The sequence below is a fragment of the Phalacrocorax carbo genome, chromosome 9 (assembly GCF_963921805.1).
Source record: "Phalacrocorax carbo chromosome 9, bPhaCar2.1, whole genome shotgun sequence".
Lineage (NCBI taxonomy): Eukaryota > Metazoa > Chordata > Aves > Suliformes > Phalacrocoracidae > Phalacrocorax > Phalacrocorax carbo.
Genome location: NC_087521.1, coordinates 15,618,534 through 15,636,616, shown reverse-complemented (window position 1 = coordinate 15,636,616; position 18,083 = coordinate 15,618,534). Strand labels below are relative to the sequence as shown.

Sequence of the window (18,083 nt, the reverse complement as noted above, 5' to 3'; positions counted from 1 at the left end):
AGAATAGAAAGGCATCTAATGATAATTCTGCACAAAACTAGTTTAACCACTTGTGCCTAGGGCTTTTTGGTCTGGAATTGATCTCTCTGCTTTCTGGACTTAGTAATCCCTGTATGGATTTATTTTCTGGGTCTTGTCCAGTCTTTGTTATAACGTACATATCTTTATCATCTTCCTTGTCTTACAGCAAGGAGTTCTCCAGATAGATGATGTACTGTGAGAGGAGCTGCCACTTTTGTGTGTTTGTTTTTTTTTCAGTTGTTTGGGGGTGTGTGGTTTGTATGTCTTAGTTGGGTATTTTGTTGATGACTTTTTTTTTTGGTTGTGCGTTGCCTTTTTTCTTTTTTTAAACCTAACTCCTTTTTCACTGGAGGAGGTTGTTCAGTTTCTTCAGAGGCTTTTCAGAGGATTCCCCTTCTCTTCAGGCTGAAGAATTCTGACATGCTTAATCACTCATTGCATGCAGGCAATTCCACACCACTGAAAAAGCCTAGTGGTGGCGACATTCTGCACCGCTTCTTTACCTGCATTCTCTGATACTAGGTGTGGATCCTTTGCCCTACACGGCAACTGTGCTCTGTTACTGTAGATTTTTGAGATCCTTTAGTACCTGCCTGTATTTAGGAATTCTTCTAATGAGGTAATTTAATTCAGAATTGATTTGTCATTGGGGAAAATGAGTTGGGTAGGACGAAATACTTTTTTTCCTCACAACTTCTTTATGCAAAGTTGTGCAAGAACTTTTGTCCTTAGTGCCTTTATCACTTTGCTTTGGAGTGTTTGTTTATCACCTCCAACATTGCCATCCTTGTATTTGTTTTCTACTGTATGATTCTTGGTGATGAATTGTCAGCTTGAAATCTTGATAAGTTGGCAGGATGAGTTCATGGTAGAAACACACTTTTTCAGTTCAGTGTCCTTAAGTCTTCATTTCTGTAGAGACAGATATATAAATTCTTACTGCTGTACTATTCAGCATATTCAGTGTGGTTCGAAAATTGCCTGTATGTAGTTGTGTGGTGATAAAGGTTTAGTCATTACAGTTGTTCTGAGCCACTAGTTCAGAATTTATTTTTATTAGAGGTTATGTTTTAGAGCCTTTTTGATGCCAAATCTGAATACTCTGAGCCACACAACACAATCAATGCACATTACTTTTACCTTTAAAGGGAGCTTTTTCCACCCCAGTATAAAAAGGACATCTGAGGTTGGATAGGCATAGTTGGATGCCTGTTTCAGATGTACTTTCCATGGCCTTGTACTTGAGAATCTATGTGCGGCTTTGGTATAAAGGCTGCAGGTTCTACAACTCTATATCAAAATCTCTTACCTTATCCAGACATCTAGTGAGATTCCTTTTTTCTTGAAAAGAGTTTGGATGTCTGCTAGACGAATGTCCATACAGACCTATAAACAATTGAAAGATGCTTGTTTTCTTTAGGGTCATCTAAGATAGCTCTCTTGGATATTTTGTTGCAGGCTCCTGGTATAGAAGCACATCCCAAATAGCACAAGAAGCTGATCTTTATACATGAAAAGCAACTACACCAAAGCACAGATTTCTTCAAATTAAGTAGATGCTTAATTGAAATGGTGCCATTAGAAGGGTAGCCTAATTTGCTCTTTGCCTTCTTTTTGCAGTCTCCTCCCTTACCACTTAAACACTTTTGGGTTTGTGTCACCTGCGAAAACTTACATTGTATCCTGGTTATCTAAATCCTTGTGCAAGAACTTTCGTGTTCTTCCCATGTTATGCTTCCTCACCATGATACACCTCCAAAGTCCCATGACATGTTCTTTGCATCATTCTGACTTCCCTGCTGGCCTTACTTTCTTATACTTCCAACCTGATATTTTTTTCAAATGCTAAATAGGCTAATACTTAATTTCAGACTAAATGCATGTCCTTTGGCAGACGAAGGAATAAAGGCTGAGTTCTCCCCGGTTCCCTAAATGGGTGTATTTGACCTCTGCCTAGGATCTTATTTTCTTGAAACCCCTCACAAAGTCTAAATATATTTGACAGCTCTGTCATTGACTCTTTGAATATATTGGCAAATTTCAGCTGAATTTTGGGGAGGCTAGGGAATGAGGAACACAAACGAAAGACCATAATCTCCTAAGTATTCTTCTTTATAAAGTAGGCTAAAAGTTAGTGTTTATGAGGCTGCCTTTGTTTAATCCTCTTTTTCAGGATTAATGCTAATTTAATGTTTCATAGTAAGCATTTTGTCTACCAGAAGATACTTTTCCTCCTGAAGAAACATTAACCCATGTGGTACCTATTCCTTTATCTCAGAACAACTAATAATCAATCATTCTGTATGTGAAGCTCTATCTTACAGGGGAGAAAAAAAAATCAAGAAAAACTTGATGGAAAAATAATCGTGTTAAAGAATCAATTTGCTCATAGTCTAAGGTTTGTTCTTTGTTTAGTGTTTATTTTATTTCAGACATATTTGGAATAGTTTGTGAGGTTGCAAATTTTTTTATTTATGAAATGACTGATTACATGCAGAAAAAACTTCAGTCTTTGGAGGAAATGAGAGTTGGGCAAATATTCAAACATGTTCTGTGCAAATCCTCTTAAAGGAAAGTTGACAACAAAGTATAGGAAGTATATTACTATATCTATTTGGCTAAATTAGAAGCTCTGCATTTACTTCAGACACAAAGAGAATGAATGCAGAAAGTGGAAGCTAAATTAGATTAATAAGAACAGTCATAAAAAACCTAGTGTGAATATGAGTGGAAAGGCCATGGTGGTAGATAATAGGATGCACCAATGAGGAGATATCAAGAGTGGTAATGATGATTCACTTGTAAATACATCACCATTTCTCAGGGACAGCAAAGCAACTGGTCTGTTCCTTGCAGAAGATGGGAAACAGCTGACACAGTCTACCAAGAAAGTTGGTTCCTGTTTAACACCTTCTTAACACTGATATTTGCTGACAAGTTAAGCAGCAAGTTAGTGACTGACAATGGGGATGTAAGATTGCAGCTTAAAATACTGGTGGGGGAAGAAATAACCTGGTGCAGGTTAACTAAGAAACTTAAATGACTGTCTGAAGTGATCTTAAAACTACTTAGGGCTGTTTTGGAGTATTCACGTACAACTGTGGGCATGAGTTAGAAAAAATGTTCTTGGAATATTGAAAAAGGAGAAAATAGACTGATTATTTTTCCAGAACTTGATTTGTAAATATCAAAGAGCAAACAAATAAGAAACTCAAGTAGCAGAAAACACAGATTTGTCAAGAAAAATTACACTTACATCACAGAAGGAATTTACAAGGATGAAGCAGTAGTTTTCTATATCTTAATGCATTTTTTGAGGTTATTTAGACAGAATTTCATATACTGTTCTAATAAGCTTTTCAGTAAAATATGGTAAAACTGAATGTAGTCTAGAATAAATACACAACTGTCCAGATACCTGTGTAGCTAGTAAACTGTTCACTGTTAAAATTAGAGGAGTTAGTGAAGGGAATTTTATATGTTGGTATTGATCTGGTACTCTCTGAAGTTTTCATTAAGAGTCTATATGATGCAATAAGGACATTTGTTACATTTGCAGGTGGACTTCAGATGTGTTGGAAAACAGAACTGAAATCCAGTATCCAGTCTCGGATACGGCTTAGAGGCTAGAACAAGGTTAATAAGTGTAAAATTCAGTGAGGAAGACTAAAATATTACTTTAGGAAAAACAGGTCACTTTAGAGGCAAGGGAATGAATTGTCTAGGGAGGCTGTAAAAGTTCTGTGGCTGTTTTTGAGCAGGTTAGATAGACTTGTAGAAAAATGATATAGATATAAAAGGTCAAGTGTTTACCCAGGCAGTAAGTTTGCTAGCCTTTGAAGTCCCTTCCAGCCTTCTCTTTCTGTGCACAGAGAATATGAGCTAATGGTATACCATATATACTAAGTACAGTTTCGTGATAGAAGGTGTTTTCCCTCTGATGAGTTGTAAGTAGCATCAAAATGTTTGGTGGTTTGTTTTGGTTGTGTGTGTTTTGGTTTTTGGTGTGTGGTGGTTGTTTTTATTTTTTTTCTTTCTCTGAAGAGGATTGTCTTCAATTCTGAACGAGCGCATCTTTTTCAGGTCCTTGTTAGAAATAAGAGTTGTATTCCAGACAGAGTTGAAAGAAGTCAGAGGGAAGGCAGATCATGTGATATCTTGTAGTTAGTAAGAAGTTACTTTCTTACTTATTCTGCATTAGTGATGATTTGCAATGAAATCTGAAGTCTGCAGGAATCTGAAGCTGCCTAGTGCTGCCTCATGTCATGTTGTCTGCTGTGCATGTGGTGAACTATACCACCACTGCCAGTGAGCAAGCTACTGACCTCTCCTTTTGAATGTCATCTTTGGGGGTGATGTTACTTTTGGGTCTTTTGTCAAGTCTAAATGATACATTTTCTTTCTTAATAGCTTTAGTGTTCTCTTGCTTAACTTGAAAAAGATGTGTGAGAGAGCTGAGAAAGGCCCTGCCGTCAGAAACATGTAGCCAAGATTTTTTTTTTTAAAATGTAAAAACATGACTTTGCTTCATTTGTGTACTTTAGATATATCTGGAGAAAAAGATGACAGACTCCCAGTTTTTGGCAAAGATCTAACAAGTTTAAGGACAAAGTGTTATTTCCTGTTCCTGCTACATACTATCATTGTTTCTGGTTAGCTGCAGTGTTTTGAGAATTATTGGAAGTAACACTAAGTAGTAGTTGTCAAAACAAATACAAATGTTATGATGTGGTCCTTTATTTTTTATGCATTAGTTTTTAGTAATTATTCTGGATTATGACTGCAGAGCTTTCATAACTTACATGAAAGACTGGTTTGACGCAGTATATTTTTTTGAGCATCTCCTGATGGTTTTAAGAGAAAATACACACTTCCAAATTGTAAGCTGGTTGTTCTGGCCTAGCAAACAAGAAATGTTTTCAAACTGAGGTATCCTGTTCTAAAGAAAAAGACTGTTTCATTCTTTAAACTGATGTACTCGTGAAGCCCAGAATATAAGTGGAACCTTAACTGCATTTCTGTTGCTACACACTATGTTGCTCATATTAAAATTTTCTATCCACGCGTATGCCTAGCGCTAGTAGAAGCGTATTTAACAGTGAAAGTACAGATGAGAACTTGTTCCCCTCCACATGTGTCAGAAACTAGTAGTTGAATGGTGTTTTTAGTATTTTCTTTTTATCCAAATACCATTTGGTAATATATATATTGCTGTCTAGTGATTGTTTAAAATAATTAGTTTTAAGGTAGGGAGGAAATGATACGTATTTTCCTTGCTAATCTTCAACTTTAACAATGTAAGTTTAATTTGCCCACGAGAGGGTGCTGTCTGCTAGCAGCTTGGAATGCAAAAGTAAAGTAGTTCTTGTATTGTAGTTTAAGATTGAATTATTGTGTTTGTAATCCAAATCGCTTTAACAAATAACGAGTGTTACTTGTATTAGTTCGTACATGGATTCACAAAATATTGGGGAAAAGTCTTAAAGCAATGTAACTATGTTGTGCTGTTACAGTCATTCTCATGTACTTAGTTCTTGTTCACTACTTTTCGCTCACAGATTTCAGAGTATGAAAGAGGCAAACATTGGTTTGTTTTACCAACTGGAGGTGTGAAAGAAATGTCTCTCCAGAAGTTAATCAGACCTGTGTCAGACAAGCTAAGACTTCTGTATTGCAGCTTCAGGTTAGGCTGCACCAAGCTCTATATTGAGATATCTAGCACTTCAATAGAACCACCACTGTAGAGAAAAACATGCATGTACCTAAAGGAGGATTTTGCTAGCAAAATAGCATGTCAGTTCCCTGCTTGACTACTTCTGGAGTACTCACTGCTATAACTCTAGTTATCTTCTATACCTTTCCAAATATTATTAAAAAAAAAGTTATGTTCTCACTTCTTAACTTTTTTGCTGTTGTTATCTTAATATGTGGTAAAAGACACACTAACTTCCTGCAGGGTGTTCTTTTTCCTTTTGAAGGTATCAGAGCGGGTAGAGAGAAGACTTCATGAGTTAGAACAAGAAATGCGTGCTGAAAGACGGCTTGTAGAAAGGCGCCAGGACCAACTGGGACATATGTCTCTTCAATTACAAGAGGTATGGAAATGAAAACTGCCTGTGTATTCAGGATTAAGTTATGAAATGTGCTGCGTTTGTGAGCCTGTACCTGTCAAACTAGCAAAAGTGCTCATCTTTGGGACGTTCTTTTAACTGTATCAGTCCAGCTCTACTTGTTTTGGTGGCCAGATGATAACAAGCACAGTCTCTGTTCTTCATGATGCTGTCTTGACTATGTTTAGAGCTTTTTAGTAACTGGCACAAACATTCTTTAGGAGAACCTACCCCCTATGCCCTCCATCAAACCCCAAACAAAAAAGGCAAGTCTGTAGCTGGGTTGTCTCAATTAAAAGATTTTGTTTTCTAAAATGTAAACTTTGCTTGTGGTGAGCAGTTTATCTTCAATTTATTTCAACAGGTACTCAAATGCACTGTAGTGGGCAGACAGCTTTTCATTGCTTTTCAAACAGTTTCATTCAGCAGTCTGATGTAGTATAAAATATTGTTTGGGAGACAAATGCAAATATTTATATTATGAATTAAAATTGGAGACAGCTAGTAGCTTTTTTCCTGCTTGTTTTAGGAAATGTGCGAAAAATACGTCTCTCTATTTCTGATTTTATTGCTATTTGGAAAAAACTGTGTCTTAATGTAGTGTAATGTTTTATTTCAATCCCCTTAAGATATGATTTGCAATGTTATCTCTGTGCAATAAAATACTGTAGTTGAGAAGAAATGTGCAGTTCCTTGTTTTTCACTTTTGATATTAGCGAATGCATACATGGTTTTTGGAAGGCTGTTGTTTTATACTGTGCAGTGATATTGAGGAACCTTAATTTAGATTGATGCTTTGTATCTTATGTAAGGCTAGAGACTCTTCAAAGAGGACATATTTAAGAAAAGATGCTATTTCAATATAGATAAAAAGTAATGTTTATCAAAATGCTTGTAGTGCTTCTGCTAGTGTTTCAGAAAGTTACTGTTTCTTCCCTCCCACCCCCTGATGTCCTAGTGGGTGAAAAGAACTAGAGTGCTATGTTACAGTTTTCGTTGCTCTTTGATACACCAATGTCCATTTCTAGATTCTTTGGTTGTGCTTTCAGTCTGGTAGAGGGATGCTTAATGGAATGAGTTGGTGTCTCTGGATAGTGTTATCTGCAGATTGTTCCAATCATTTTTTTAATCCTTTTAAAGGGATAGTGACTTGTATCTGTAAAGATACATTAACAGTGCCATGGTTTCCTTAGAAGGAAAACCTGAATTCAAGTGAATAAATTCAAATGTATTTCAGATTTTCATATGATTGGCTATGTGATCATGAACCCTCAAGCTGGATACCCTTTTTTGCTAGTAGCTCGTCTCTTGAGTTTTGTGCAAAATGAATATGAAGTACTGAGTATATCCCCAACCTTCCATTCTCCTAAGCTGTTCAGCTGCAGATGAAGACGTTTTAATCCTTTCTTCTGCAAATCCTATTTTGTTCTGTGCATATTTTTGCAAATTATTTTTCCCGAGGAGTGCCTTTCTAGTTAAAAGACTTTTTTGACACCACTGCTCAGTACTTGGATATACAGTCCTCATTCTCAGTTTACAGGAAAGCTCAATGCCTATTAGTCTGCTTGGTAAACTTTTACTATTAGGAATTTGCCCAAGCCAAGATTCAGAGCTAATCCTGACTGGAACAGGCTTATTCCACACACCATACATTCATAGCTGCTGCTACTTGGAGGAGAATCACATTCTCGGTGATTATCTTCATTTTCTCAAGCAGGTGCTCATATCTCCAAATCATCCTGCTGGGTTGCCGATCTCAGTCATGATTCTGGATTTCTTGGACTGGCCTCTTGTCACTGTATTTGAGAGTCCTAATGAAACAGATTACCCCTATTGCAATGAATTATGGATTTTTTTCAGGAGCTTCTAACCTTTAACATGCAAAATAGAACATGGTGGTGTCAGATGATAAGTGTAGAAGGGAGCTTCTTTCAGTAGGTATTGAGCAATCTTTCTTTGACAGATTACAGAGGAATATGGAGACAGTATCACCCTTGAAAGACAGATTTCTATTACACTCCCAGTAGCAACGAATAGTATGTCCTCTTCCTGCTGCTACTTCTCTTGTAGGTATCTTAAGCTTGGAGGTATCTTTGTGACAGAGTTGCAGCTTCCTACATGCCAGATGTCTTTAGACTGCAATATTACTAAGATCCTTAGACCTCAGACCCTTATTACAAGCTTCTATTCAGATGCCCAATCTTCCTTCTCCATTGTTAATTTGTCCTTCTCTAGGTAGAAAATGGTCTTGCTTCTGGATGGTGTTTGTATTTATCAGGAATGGTTCAACATCTCAACAGTTGGCTGAGCTCTTTAGCTCTCACATTGGCAATTGGACTGTCTTGTGCCCTACCTTTTGAAAAAACACTTGGTTTTGAGAGCAGAATAGTCTGGATCCTGTAGACACTGCCTCTCTGTGCTGTTGTCCTGAGAGGTTGCTGTGTAGGAAAGCTTTGTGAAGAAAATTACTTTTTTTACGGAATATAAATTATTGAAGAAATAGGAATATGTGAATGTCTAAGGAGGCAAAAAGTTTAGAACTGATCTAATCTCAAATTAAAAGCAAACAGGAAAAAACACCAACACCAAAACAGTCTGTAGCAGATTTGAGTTTTTCAGTTTCTAGTTCTTGATTTTTTTAAAATTTTTTTTCTTTGTATGTGGTGGTACAGATGAATAGATTCAGTATGGCAAACCAAATACAATGAACAATGTCACATATGACTATGAAGTATTTAGAATTTATGAATAGATTAAAAAGGTTCTTATCTCAACAATATATTTTCAAGCTGAGTAGTAGTAGTTGGCTTCATGTTGATTTGTTAATTACTTGCATCAATGTAATTGTATTTGGTATTGTATTTTTCTGTACGATAGGCAAAATAAAATTTGGCTTTAAAGATCTCTGAGCAAAGTTGTTAGAAAAACTTTTACACCATTTTCTCTGATTTTCTTTAATAACCTATATTTTAAGTAGGCAATGTCAGCAAAGCTTACAAGGTAATTATTAAAAAAAAAATAATAGTAAAATTCCTGAAAAGAGTCATGAGATTTTGTGTAAAACTTCTCATGTCACTTAACATTTTTTTTCCTGCTGATCACTCTTCTCTTTGTGGTACCATTTGCCACAAAGATTGCTTGATAGGTAAGAGAATTTTCAAGAACAGAGACTCTCGGAGGCTCCAGTGTGGAAGCTTGCTTCTCTTGACTGCCTTACAGTTGAAGTGTGACTACATTGTACATTAAGAAGAGTAGCTTCTTCACACAATATATGACATTGTTTCCTTATTGTGAAATATGTTCTTTCATGCTGCTTTGATACTTAGCTATTGCAGATGCTATTCTCAAGTCTGCAAGAGTCTCATCAGTGCACTCCTTTGATCTCTCATGAAATATATAGAATGATGCTGAGGACCGGCTCCTGAAAAGGTGGATCTCTTCATTCAGTACCTCCATACAAGTGTGTACTCACTCAAAGGTTCTTAGGGGACATTGTAGATGAAAATAATCCTAATGAGCACAGTCAACACAGGGAGAGGCTAATTGCCTTTTTCTGCACCTAGGCTTTTTAATCTGCTGTTCCTCTTTTGGTAGCTTATATTTGGCCTGAAGTATCAGGGTTATCAGAAGCAGTAGCCAAGCTGCTTTCCAGTAAATGAGGTGTCCTCCACTGGTGAAGCATGAACACATTTAGGTGTAAACCCAAGCCAGTAAAGTCTAATAAATATCTGTGCTAATTCGCTACAAGAAGGCTTGGAGATGACAGTAGCAATTTAGGTTTCATTTTTATAATTTTCTTTAATGACACTTGTCTGCAATGCTAATACTAACCTTGGTAGTGATGGTGTCGGAATTTTTTGGTCCCTGCTCCATTTGGAATGGGGTGCTTGGATTCACCCATGTAAATATGTGTAGGGGCAGTCCCCTAAAAATAGAATGTTGCTTATGACTAACCTGAATTTCTTTGAGGAATGATAACCATTTGCCCAGTTGCGCCTTGTCTTCCATTGCCCATCACCTTTATTGCCCCTTTCTTTTGGTAACTCTGGGATTGAGGACTGTGAGGACATGGTCCTCCATTGTACAGATACAATATGTTGGAGGAGAGGGAAGGGTAGACATGCCTCCTGCAGATACTGGTTAGGTGAGAAAGCTTTCCATCCAAGAGCTTGAAGTGTGCGTGGACAGTATGTATTGAGGAATTTATCAAGAATTAGTCTTTAAAACACATAAATGTTCCCAGGCTGTGGTGTGTATCTCTGTAGCATAAGTTGCTCTATGTTAGAAAGAATGTACTTGAATCGCTTTCTGTACTTTTGCGTACCCTAGTGACAATAAAGTAAATAACTAAATATTTTGCTGAAATTGTTATTTGGATAAAGCATGGTTCTACATAATTTTTAATAAGAGCTTTTTACTTTGTTATTCTGTTTCTTGTCCTTTGTAATTTGAATTACGAGTGAGTTAGTCTCTTAGCTCTGTCAGCGGCCTCAGTCTTGTGGTGATCATTGTGTGGATGTAATGTTCTATTAAAGTCTTTTTCTGTCCTCTTATTTCTCCAAGATGCTTCCCAAGTAACGTTACTGAATGGAGGGTAGGGCTGGGACTGAGTTCTCAAATCCTGTCATTTGATATAGCCTGAATGATTTATGCAGAAATGCTATTTAAAGCATTTGTGGCTATTTATTGAGATGATATTTTCCTTAGTTTGCCTGTTATCCATTTCAAACCAAACAAAATCAAATTTGACTCTTGGATTTGATCAGTAGTTGCTTTAGTTAAGGAGTCTTGTGAGGTTTAAAAGTTATTATTTTTAATGAAAGTGCAGTGCCTGAAACTGACCACTACTTGTCAGTATTTTACCATCTTAAGAGAATCATCTTACTAAATCTCAATTACTAAATTATATATTTTCAGGGTCTAACTGAACATGATACCACATTTGTTTTGGTCATGTCTGTTTTGTCTTTCTGTTGGTCTTTTGTATGATGTGCAAACTTTTTAGTTATATTGCACTATTATTATAATAATTGATTATTAACCAAGATTATATCTAGTTGTATACTGACCATAAAGTTTGACATATAAAATTGTGCATCTTTAACAACTAAATTTGCATTATTATTTTGAATGTGTAGTCTGTATGTGCTGTGTGTCAATGGATAAAAATTTTCCTCTAAATTTGTATGTATTTTCTAACTTACTGGTGTGTTTAAACTCTATCTGTTTAAACAGTGATTACTACAAATTAGAAAAATTGTAATTAGCAAACAAATTAATTAAAATCCTACATCTTCCCTTTCTTCTATATTCCTGATAAAAATGTGTTTCTGATTAGGAAGGAGAACAAATATGCTCATCTTGCCAGTGCTACTGACACACATATATGGGTTGCTTTAACAAAATACATTTGTTGTGTAAATTAAAACTACTTTGAGGTCCTCCAGTGCTTTATTTTGAACATGAAGACACTGTCACCTTGTACTGTTTGTTTGCATTTATGCATCCCTTTTCTAAAACAAGATCAAGTATCATTCTTAAAAATAGGCTTTAAACAGCTTTTATATGCACTGGATGTCCTGGATGGCTTTACTAATTCCTGTGCTTGGCTTCCTGGGTTTTGGGGAAATGAGTCCCTGTGTTCATGCTTTGCACGCTTTAGGTGAACAGAATCATCCTTATAGAACATTCTGAACCCACTGACTGTGGTAAGGCAATGACTATAGTTAGGCCTTAAGCTAATAACTTGGACAGGCTAGGAAGCATTTTTTCCATTTTTCTTCATGCAGCTGGATACTTAAATTGTGTTTGCCTTGCACTTGACATACCGTGAAGTGCAAGAGACTGGTGGGACTTTCAGCAGAGAGTGGGGTAGACTGACGGTCAAAAGCAGTATTGAAAATTCTCTTTTTGCATGTCTTTATCTCTGATCTTTTTAGACAAACATAAACTTGATCTGTGCTCTGAGCCATCTGGATGTTTTACTGCTTCGTTGATACTTGCCCCTTGGCTCTGTGCTATGCCACCTGTGGCTAATGGTTTCTGTTTTGATTGTAGTTTGAATCTGACTGTCTTGGAACATGAGCAAGTCTCATACATATCTGTCATTGAAATATCTAGGCAGTCTGTCTTTAAATGCCTGGCTGGTATGTCTAAGTGGCATACTTTGACCCATGCTAGCTGCTAATGTAGCAAGTTAGGGAAAGAATTTTCATTTAGATTAGCATGTGGTACATTTTTGCCTTATCTTAAAATGTAGCATGAGGTTGGTCTACTTGTGTATTTCTGCTAGCATGGTTATAATTCACTGATCAGTCTCACTTTGAAAGAGCAAATTTCAATTTGTGGTCTGTGTGTTACTTTCATATAATCTGGTTTTACTTCAAAAAAAAACACAACCAAACAAAACCCAAACCCCAGGAAAAGTTAGTAAGCTTAAATTGCAGTAAAAGTTATGATTCATGATTGGAAGATTTTTATAAGTTGGAAAGATTGAAATGTTGGTAGAGACCTCCACATAGTTTCCCCCATATATAGTTTTCCCCATGTAGCAGGGAGAAAATTATTTTATCTGCCTGAAGTTTTGGGGTTTGATATACTGTATATGGATGAGTTATGTTGAGCTGAGGTATATCAGGTATGTTAATATTCTAATATTGTCTTATGCTAGTGAACTTTTTAAAAAGACCTGTAAGAATTGCTCTGCTGGGTCAAATAAAAAGTTCATCTAGCCTGTCAGGGACAAGAGCCTTTTTCTGACCACCTAGGCAGGCAGTGTAACATCTAGCTGGTCCATCTCAAAACCATGCTGTGAAGACTTCTTCACATGGAGGTTCTGTTTCCTTGTGGTCTTCTCCATACCTGTCCCCCTCCAAGGCCTCATCAGTCTCCTTGTTAGCCTCCTCCTGGCCAACCTGGACATTAATCCTTTCAATAGGAGGATCCTGAATTAGGGGAATCCTAATGACTGCAGGCCTGTTCCCATTCCTTGGTGTTTTCTTTAGCTTATCCTCTCCTATAGAGAAACCTTTAGTGGAGAAAAAAAGTGAGTGGCACAAATGAGTGAGAGAATTATTTAAAAAGGAATACAAGAAGGAGCGAAAACATAGAAGTAACTCCTACCTATGTAGTTTTTGAATTGTCAGTAACAGCTGATGCTTATCTGGCTGTGGATGACCAGATGTTTCAACTTCTTAATGACATTTTGATTCATTAACTGATTGCCTACCTAGCACCTACTGGAAAAATCATGCTTCACAGTTGAAGCAGTGCACATGTGGTATGTTCAATTCATTGTAACATCGGTCTTTTCATAGTATTTTAACTTTGTATGAACTGTTTTTTTCTTAAAAATGACATTATTATGGGCTATTTTTATAATCTATGGTAAATAAAACATCATATTTGTACTGCCAGTGATAGGAAAATCTGCCTTTTTATTTGAAGTTATTGCTACTTAGTAGCTTAAATATCATTCAGTGATGCTGATATCTTGAAATGGCATATTAATTTCTGTGGTTTCTTCTGGGAATTAGGATTACTACTGATGCAGAAATATACTTTTCGCCTTCAGTAAGGAAATCTTTGAAAATTATCCTAGTGTTTCTAATTCCAGCCCAGCTTTAACATTTTCCATATGATGCTGACATCTCTAGCAAAATCTGCATGTGAAAACATTAATATTTGGTCCTACATTAATTATTAAATTAGTACCAAAAATAAGGTTGGCATATGGTTGACTGTATATAACAGAGCTTCTAACTGTGCCGGTAAAAATGAAGCTCAGTTGCAGTTAGTACACGTCATATGTCCGGAGTAGACTGTTCTGAACTGGTACTTATAGTCATTAAAAAAACCGCTCATGCAGCAATGGCATTAGCTGAAGTGATGATATTTTTTTGTTTTTGTTTTCTTTTCTTTTGTTCATGTTTTCTGGGAGTTTTCCCCAGAGTCTTTTTGGGTAAAACTGGAGTGTGTCAGGTCTCTGTGCAGTATTGAGTTTTATAGTTGACTGGAATGATAGATTTGAGTCTCTACTGCATCCTTTGAGAAATATCTTAAATATGTTACAGTCTTACAGTATCTGACTATGAATCAGTAAGATTAAAAGCATAATTCTTTATGTAGCATATTATTTTCAGTGGCATAGTTATGATAAGTATCTTTCACAATCTTAGTTTTTAGTGTAAACCATTCAAGCAGGAGAGTAGTCCAAACTATACTGAAACCCTACGTTTCCTGAGGTGAGGATATAAGACTGAGATAAGTATATAAATCCACTTATTTTCTCCACAAAGCTGTTTTTAAAAGGAAAACGTCTAAAGCTGAATGCCTGACTTCACTGAGCTTGATTAATATTTTGCCTTCTGTTTTCATACAGTGAAATCATTCCCAGCATACAGTAAAGAGAAGATGTTCAGAAACTGAATGAAATTGCACTAATTATAGGGACAAATTTTGGGGATAATTGTTTAAGGAGATATTCCTTTAAAACATAAAACATAAATGCTGCTCAGGAAGAACAGATTGGGAAAAAGACATTTCTTTCTGGACAGGCTATGTGTTTTTGTTCTGTTGTAGTTTTAGCAAGTAATGATGGAAGGAATAGATGTCCTTATGCTTCATGATATTGGATGAAAGTAAAAGGTGTACGCTAAGATCTCTGATTTGTGGCTCACATGAAAACCGCTTGGTCATGTTGTGCAGCAAAGAAACAAGATTTATTAACACAGTTACACAAATTCACAGCAAATTCTGTCACTATGACTATGATCTCTCTCAGCTGGTGTTTCTAAGTGATGTTTAAGATGAGCCAATGATATTGTAATGGCTTGAGATATCCAAACTTGGCTTGTGTATGATGCAAATTGTGTGTGTCATTAATGTCTGTGTTGTATAATGCATTCCTTTGCCAGTGATTGGCTGTGTGCTGCAAATAGTGTTTGTCTGCAGAGAGAGAAGATTTTCAAATCGATATTCAAGGCAATTTTACTTTTGGAAGATATTATATAAAATGTACTTGTTTTTAGGTACTTTGGTTTGGGGGGGACGACAGGAAAAGTCCCCATGGATTACATACCCACACCTACCCACCGCTACCCCCAGAGTAGGGTGCATCAATGACACTAACTTCTCATCAGGGAAGTTTCAGTTGACTCTGTCTTAATACTGTGGTTCTAAAGCATCTGTCCAGATTCAGATAAAAATAACTTTTTCCTTTTTTTGGCTTCCAACACAACCTTAGTGTTGGAAGTGGTGTTTTTCTTACTACAATGCATTATATTTCATATCATGCATATTTTATATTAGAGAATATATTATTTTCATCTGATATGTTCACAGCTTTTCTGTAGGGGAGCTCTTGAGCCTCTTCAACCTTCATCGCAAAGGGTTTGGGGTCAGCCTTGAGTGCCTGGAACTCTATACATCGGAAGGATGTTAGTGCTAGTTTTGACTTTGCATTTGACCCTGTTCTGTGCATGGGTGTGTTTATATATGCATGGACTTATATTTATTTTTTCATAACAATACGCATTGGCTCCACATGGAAATATTAGGCATAGACAGAAAGCATTTGTCTAGATCTTTTGTTCTTAAATGTATCAGCAGATTCTTTCAGCAGACTTAAAGAAGACTTCTGTAACTTTTATAATGAAGCTCACAATATATTTTCCTCTCTAAAGGCTTTAAGGAAGCAAGATGCTAAAGCAGATGAAACAGAAGAACTAATGAAAAATAAACTTGTGAAATATGAAAGTGAAAAGAACCAAGTAAGACTTAATTTTCTCCTTTCTTGTTTGGCTTTAAAAAGTGTATAGTGTCATGTGTTACAGTATGTACTTCCTTTTTCAGAGTAACCAGCTGGATAAAACTTTCTTTAATCTTTAAGATAATGGGGGTGGTTTTGGTTGTCTTTTGTTTATGGTTGTTTTTGTTTTTGTTTTTGCATCAGAGGCACTGTGAACATAGCTATCTGTCCTTTTTAGTTATAGTGTGTTACTTCTAACAACTCTTCCATCCTGCCAGGCAGACTAGTTCATAACTTTGGGATTATCCTTGATTTCTTTCTCTGATTTGTCTCTGAATTGATACATAGTCTGCTGTTGGTTATTTGCAGCAGATCAAAGATGCAGCTTTTCTTCATCCTTGAACTAACGCATGCTAGTTATTTTGCACAGAGGTTACTATTAATTACTCTCACTGAACTATCTGTTGCCATATATTTCTCTTCCTGTTCATAGGAGATAAGATTTCTTATTTCTGTTCTGGCAGGATGCTAGGGTCATATTGCACTTTTTCTAGCTTTATTTCCTCTTACATCAAGTTTTAGCCTTTTTGTCAATACTTTCAAAGTTATACCCCTTCATGCTAAACCATCTACATAGTGTTTTATGTTATGTTACTCCATTCCATTAATGCTGGTCCTGTTTACTTTGCCTGTTTGCCAGCCTCTCAACATCCTCTTTGAGATTGTTATCTCTGCAATAACAATTTCCGCTGTCAAAAACTATATTTGTTTCTATGTGGATCTTTGTGATCTTTGAACTATTATGGTAGAAGTCAAAATATTTTGTAGCTTTTATTGTCTGGTGTTTTCTAAATGGTCATCAGTTTGCTGACTATTTCTGATTAAACATTTTTTAATTCCCTTAATATTACACTTTTAGGAAAAATTCTAATTGTAAGAAATTCTAGGCACTTCAATTTTTCAGTCATCTTGTTTCCAGAATAATTCAGATACATCTTCTTGCACAACACAGAAAAAGCACAGAATTCACCAATTACCAGTTCTACCAATGCAATGTTTAACACTTTTTTAATGAATAAACTATGTAAAAAAGGTGACTTCAAAAGTTAAGTCATTGTTAATTTTAATTTGAGTTTGAAAGTATGTTTCAAATCCAGGGACAATGTTTTTGAAACTTTTAAAAAAAGTTTATTTTCCTTTCTTTTACTTCTAACCCAGTAAAAATTTGCTTACGTGCTTTTTTGTTTTTGACTATATATACCATCCTGTGTCTTCATGTGATATAGAATATTGTACAAAAATTATAAACTGTGAGTTAAATTCTCTTTATGTAATTAAAACAAATATAGCAGGGATTTAGTCCAAATGAAAGTTAGCTTTAAGATTTTGGACAAATAAGAACATTGTGTATATTATACCTTGTTTTAGATAGATACTTCTATGGATTAATTTGTGCCAAAATTAAATAGTTAAAATACACTCTTGTACTATGATGCATACATTGCTTTTCTTTCTTCATAATCTTCTGTAATAAAAGCTTGAGCAGGAATTGGAGCGGTCCCGGAAAAAGTTGAACGAATCGGAAGGCAGTAGAGAAGCACTTTTGCGTCAGGTAACTGTTTGGTGTCGTGAAAAACCTAAAATTTTCATATTAGGCTGTGTCAAAGTCTTTTTGCTTAATCTTCCTATCTCACACTCTGATAACATTGTTTTGGGAAGGGAAGAAGGAGATACAGAATGACAGGTTTAAAAGTAAAACATATGGACTGAGTTCTTATACTTTTTCTGATTTCCAAACTTTTATGTTCATATATATATATATATGTTCATATATATTATGTATGTTCATACAGAATAATTATAGTTGTGGTAGTAGTTACGGTACTTTTTAAGTATATAAACACTGCCATTCATAGTATGCTTTAGAATAACTTCTATATTGTTATTGTTATGCAAAGCACATGCTATAATTGGTGAATTCAGATGAACCCGTGACCTAGAAGCATTTGCTGTGTTGTATGCTAACATGTAACAAAAATATATAAAAACAAACACCTGAAAACATATTTAAAGTGTGCTCTGAACAATATCTATTGACGCACATATGAATAAATCTAGAAGTTGCAGGAACCTGGATTATAACTTCTGAAAAGTGTCCTTTCTTCTAAATGTTGCTAATTGTTCCTTCTTTCAGAGGAGCTGGG

At 35.8% G+C, this 18,083-nt stretch overlaps 1 protein-coding gene across 8 annotated transcripts in view; it reads left to right on the top strand.

Moving 5' to 3' along the window:
* The window catches only part of CEP128 (centrosomal protein 128), a 143,639-nt gene that overhangs the window by 16,533 nt on the left and 109,023 nt on the right, over positions 1-18,083 (top strand). For all 8 annotated transcript variants that reach the window (XM_064460506.1, XM_064460504.1, XM_064460503.1 and 5 more), the window contains 3 exons: positions 6,000-6,116; positions 15,815-15,901; positions 17,417-17,491. In XM_064460506.1, coding sequence (XP_064316576.1) covers positions 6,000-6,116; positions 15,815-15,901; positions 17,417-17,491 — 279 coding nt within the window. The remainder of the gene's footprint in view (positions 1-5,999; positions 6,117-15,814; positions 15,902-17,416; positions 17,492-18,083) is intronic.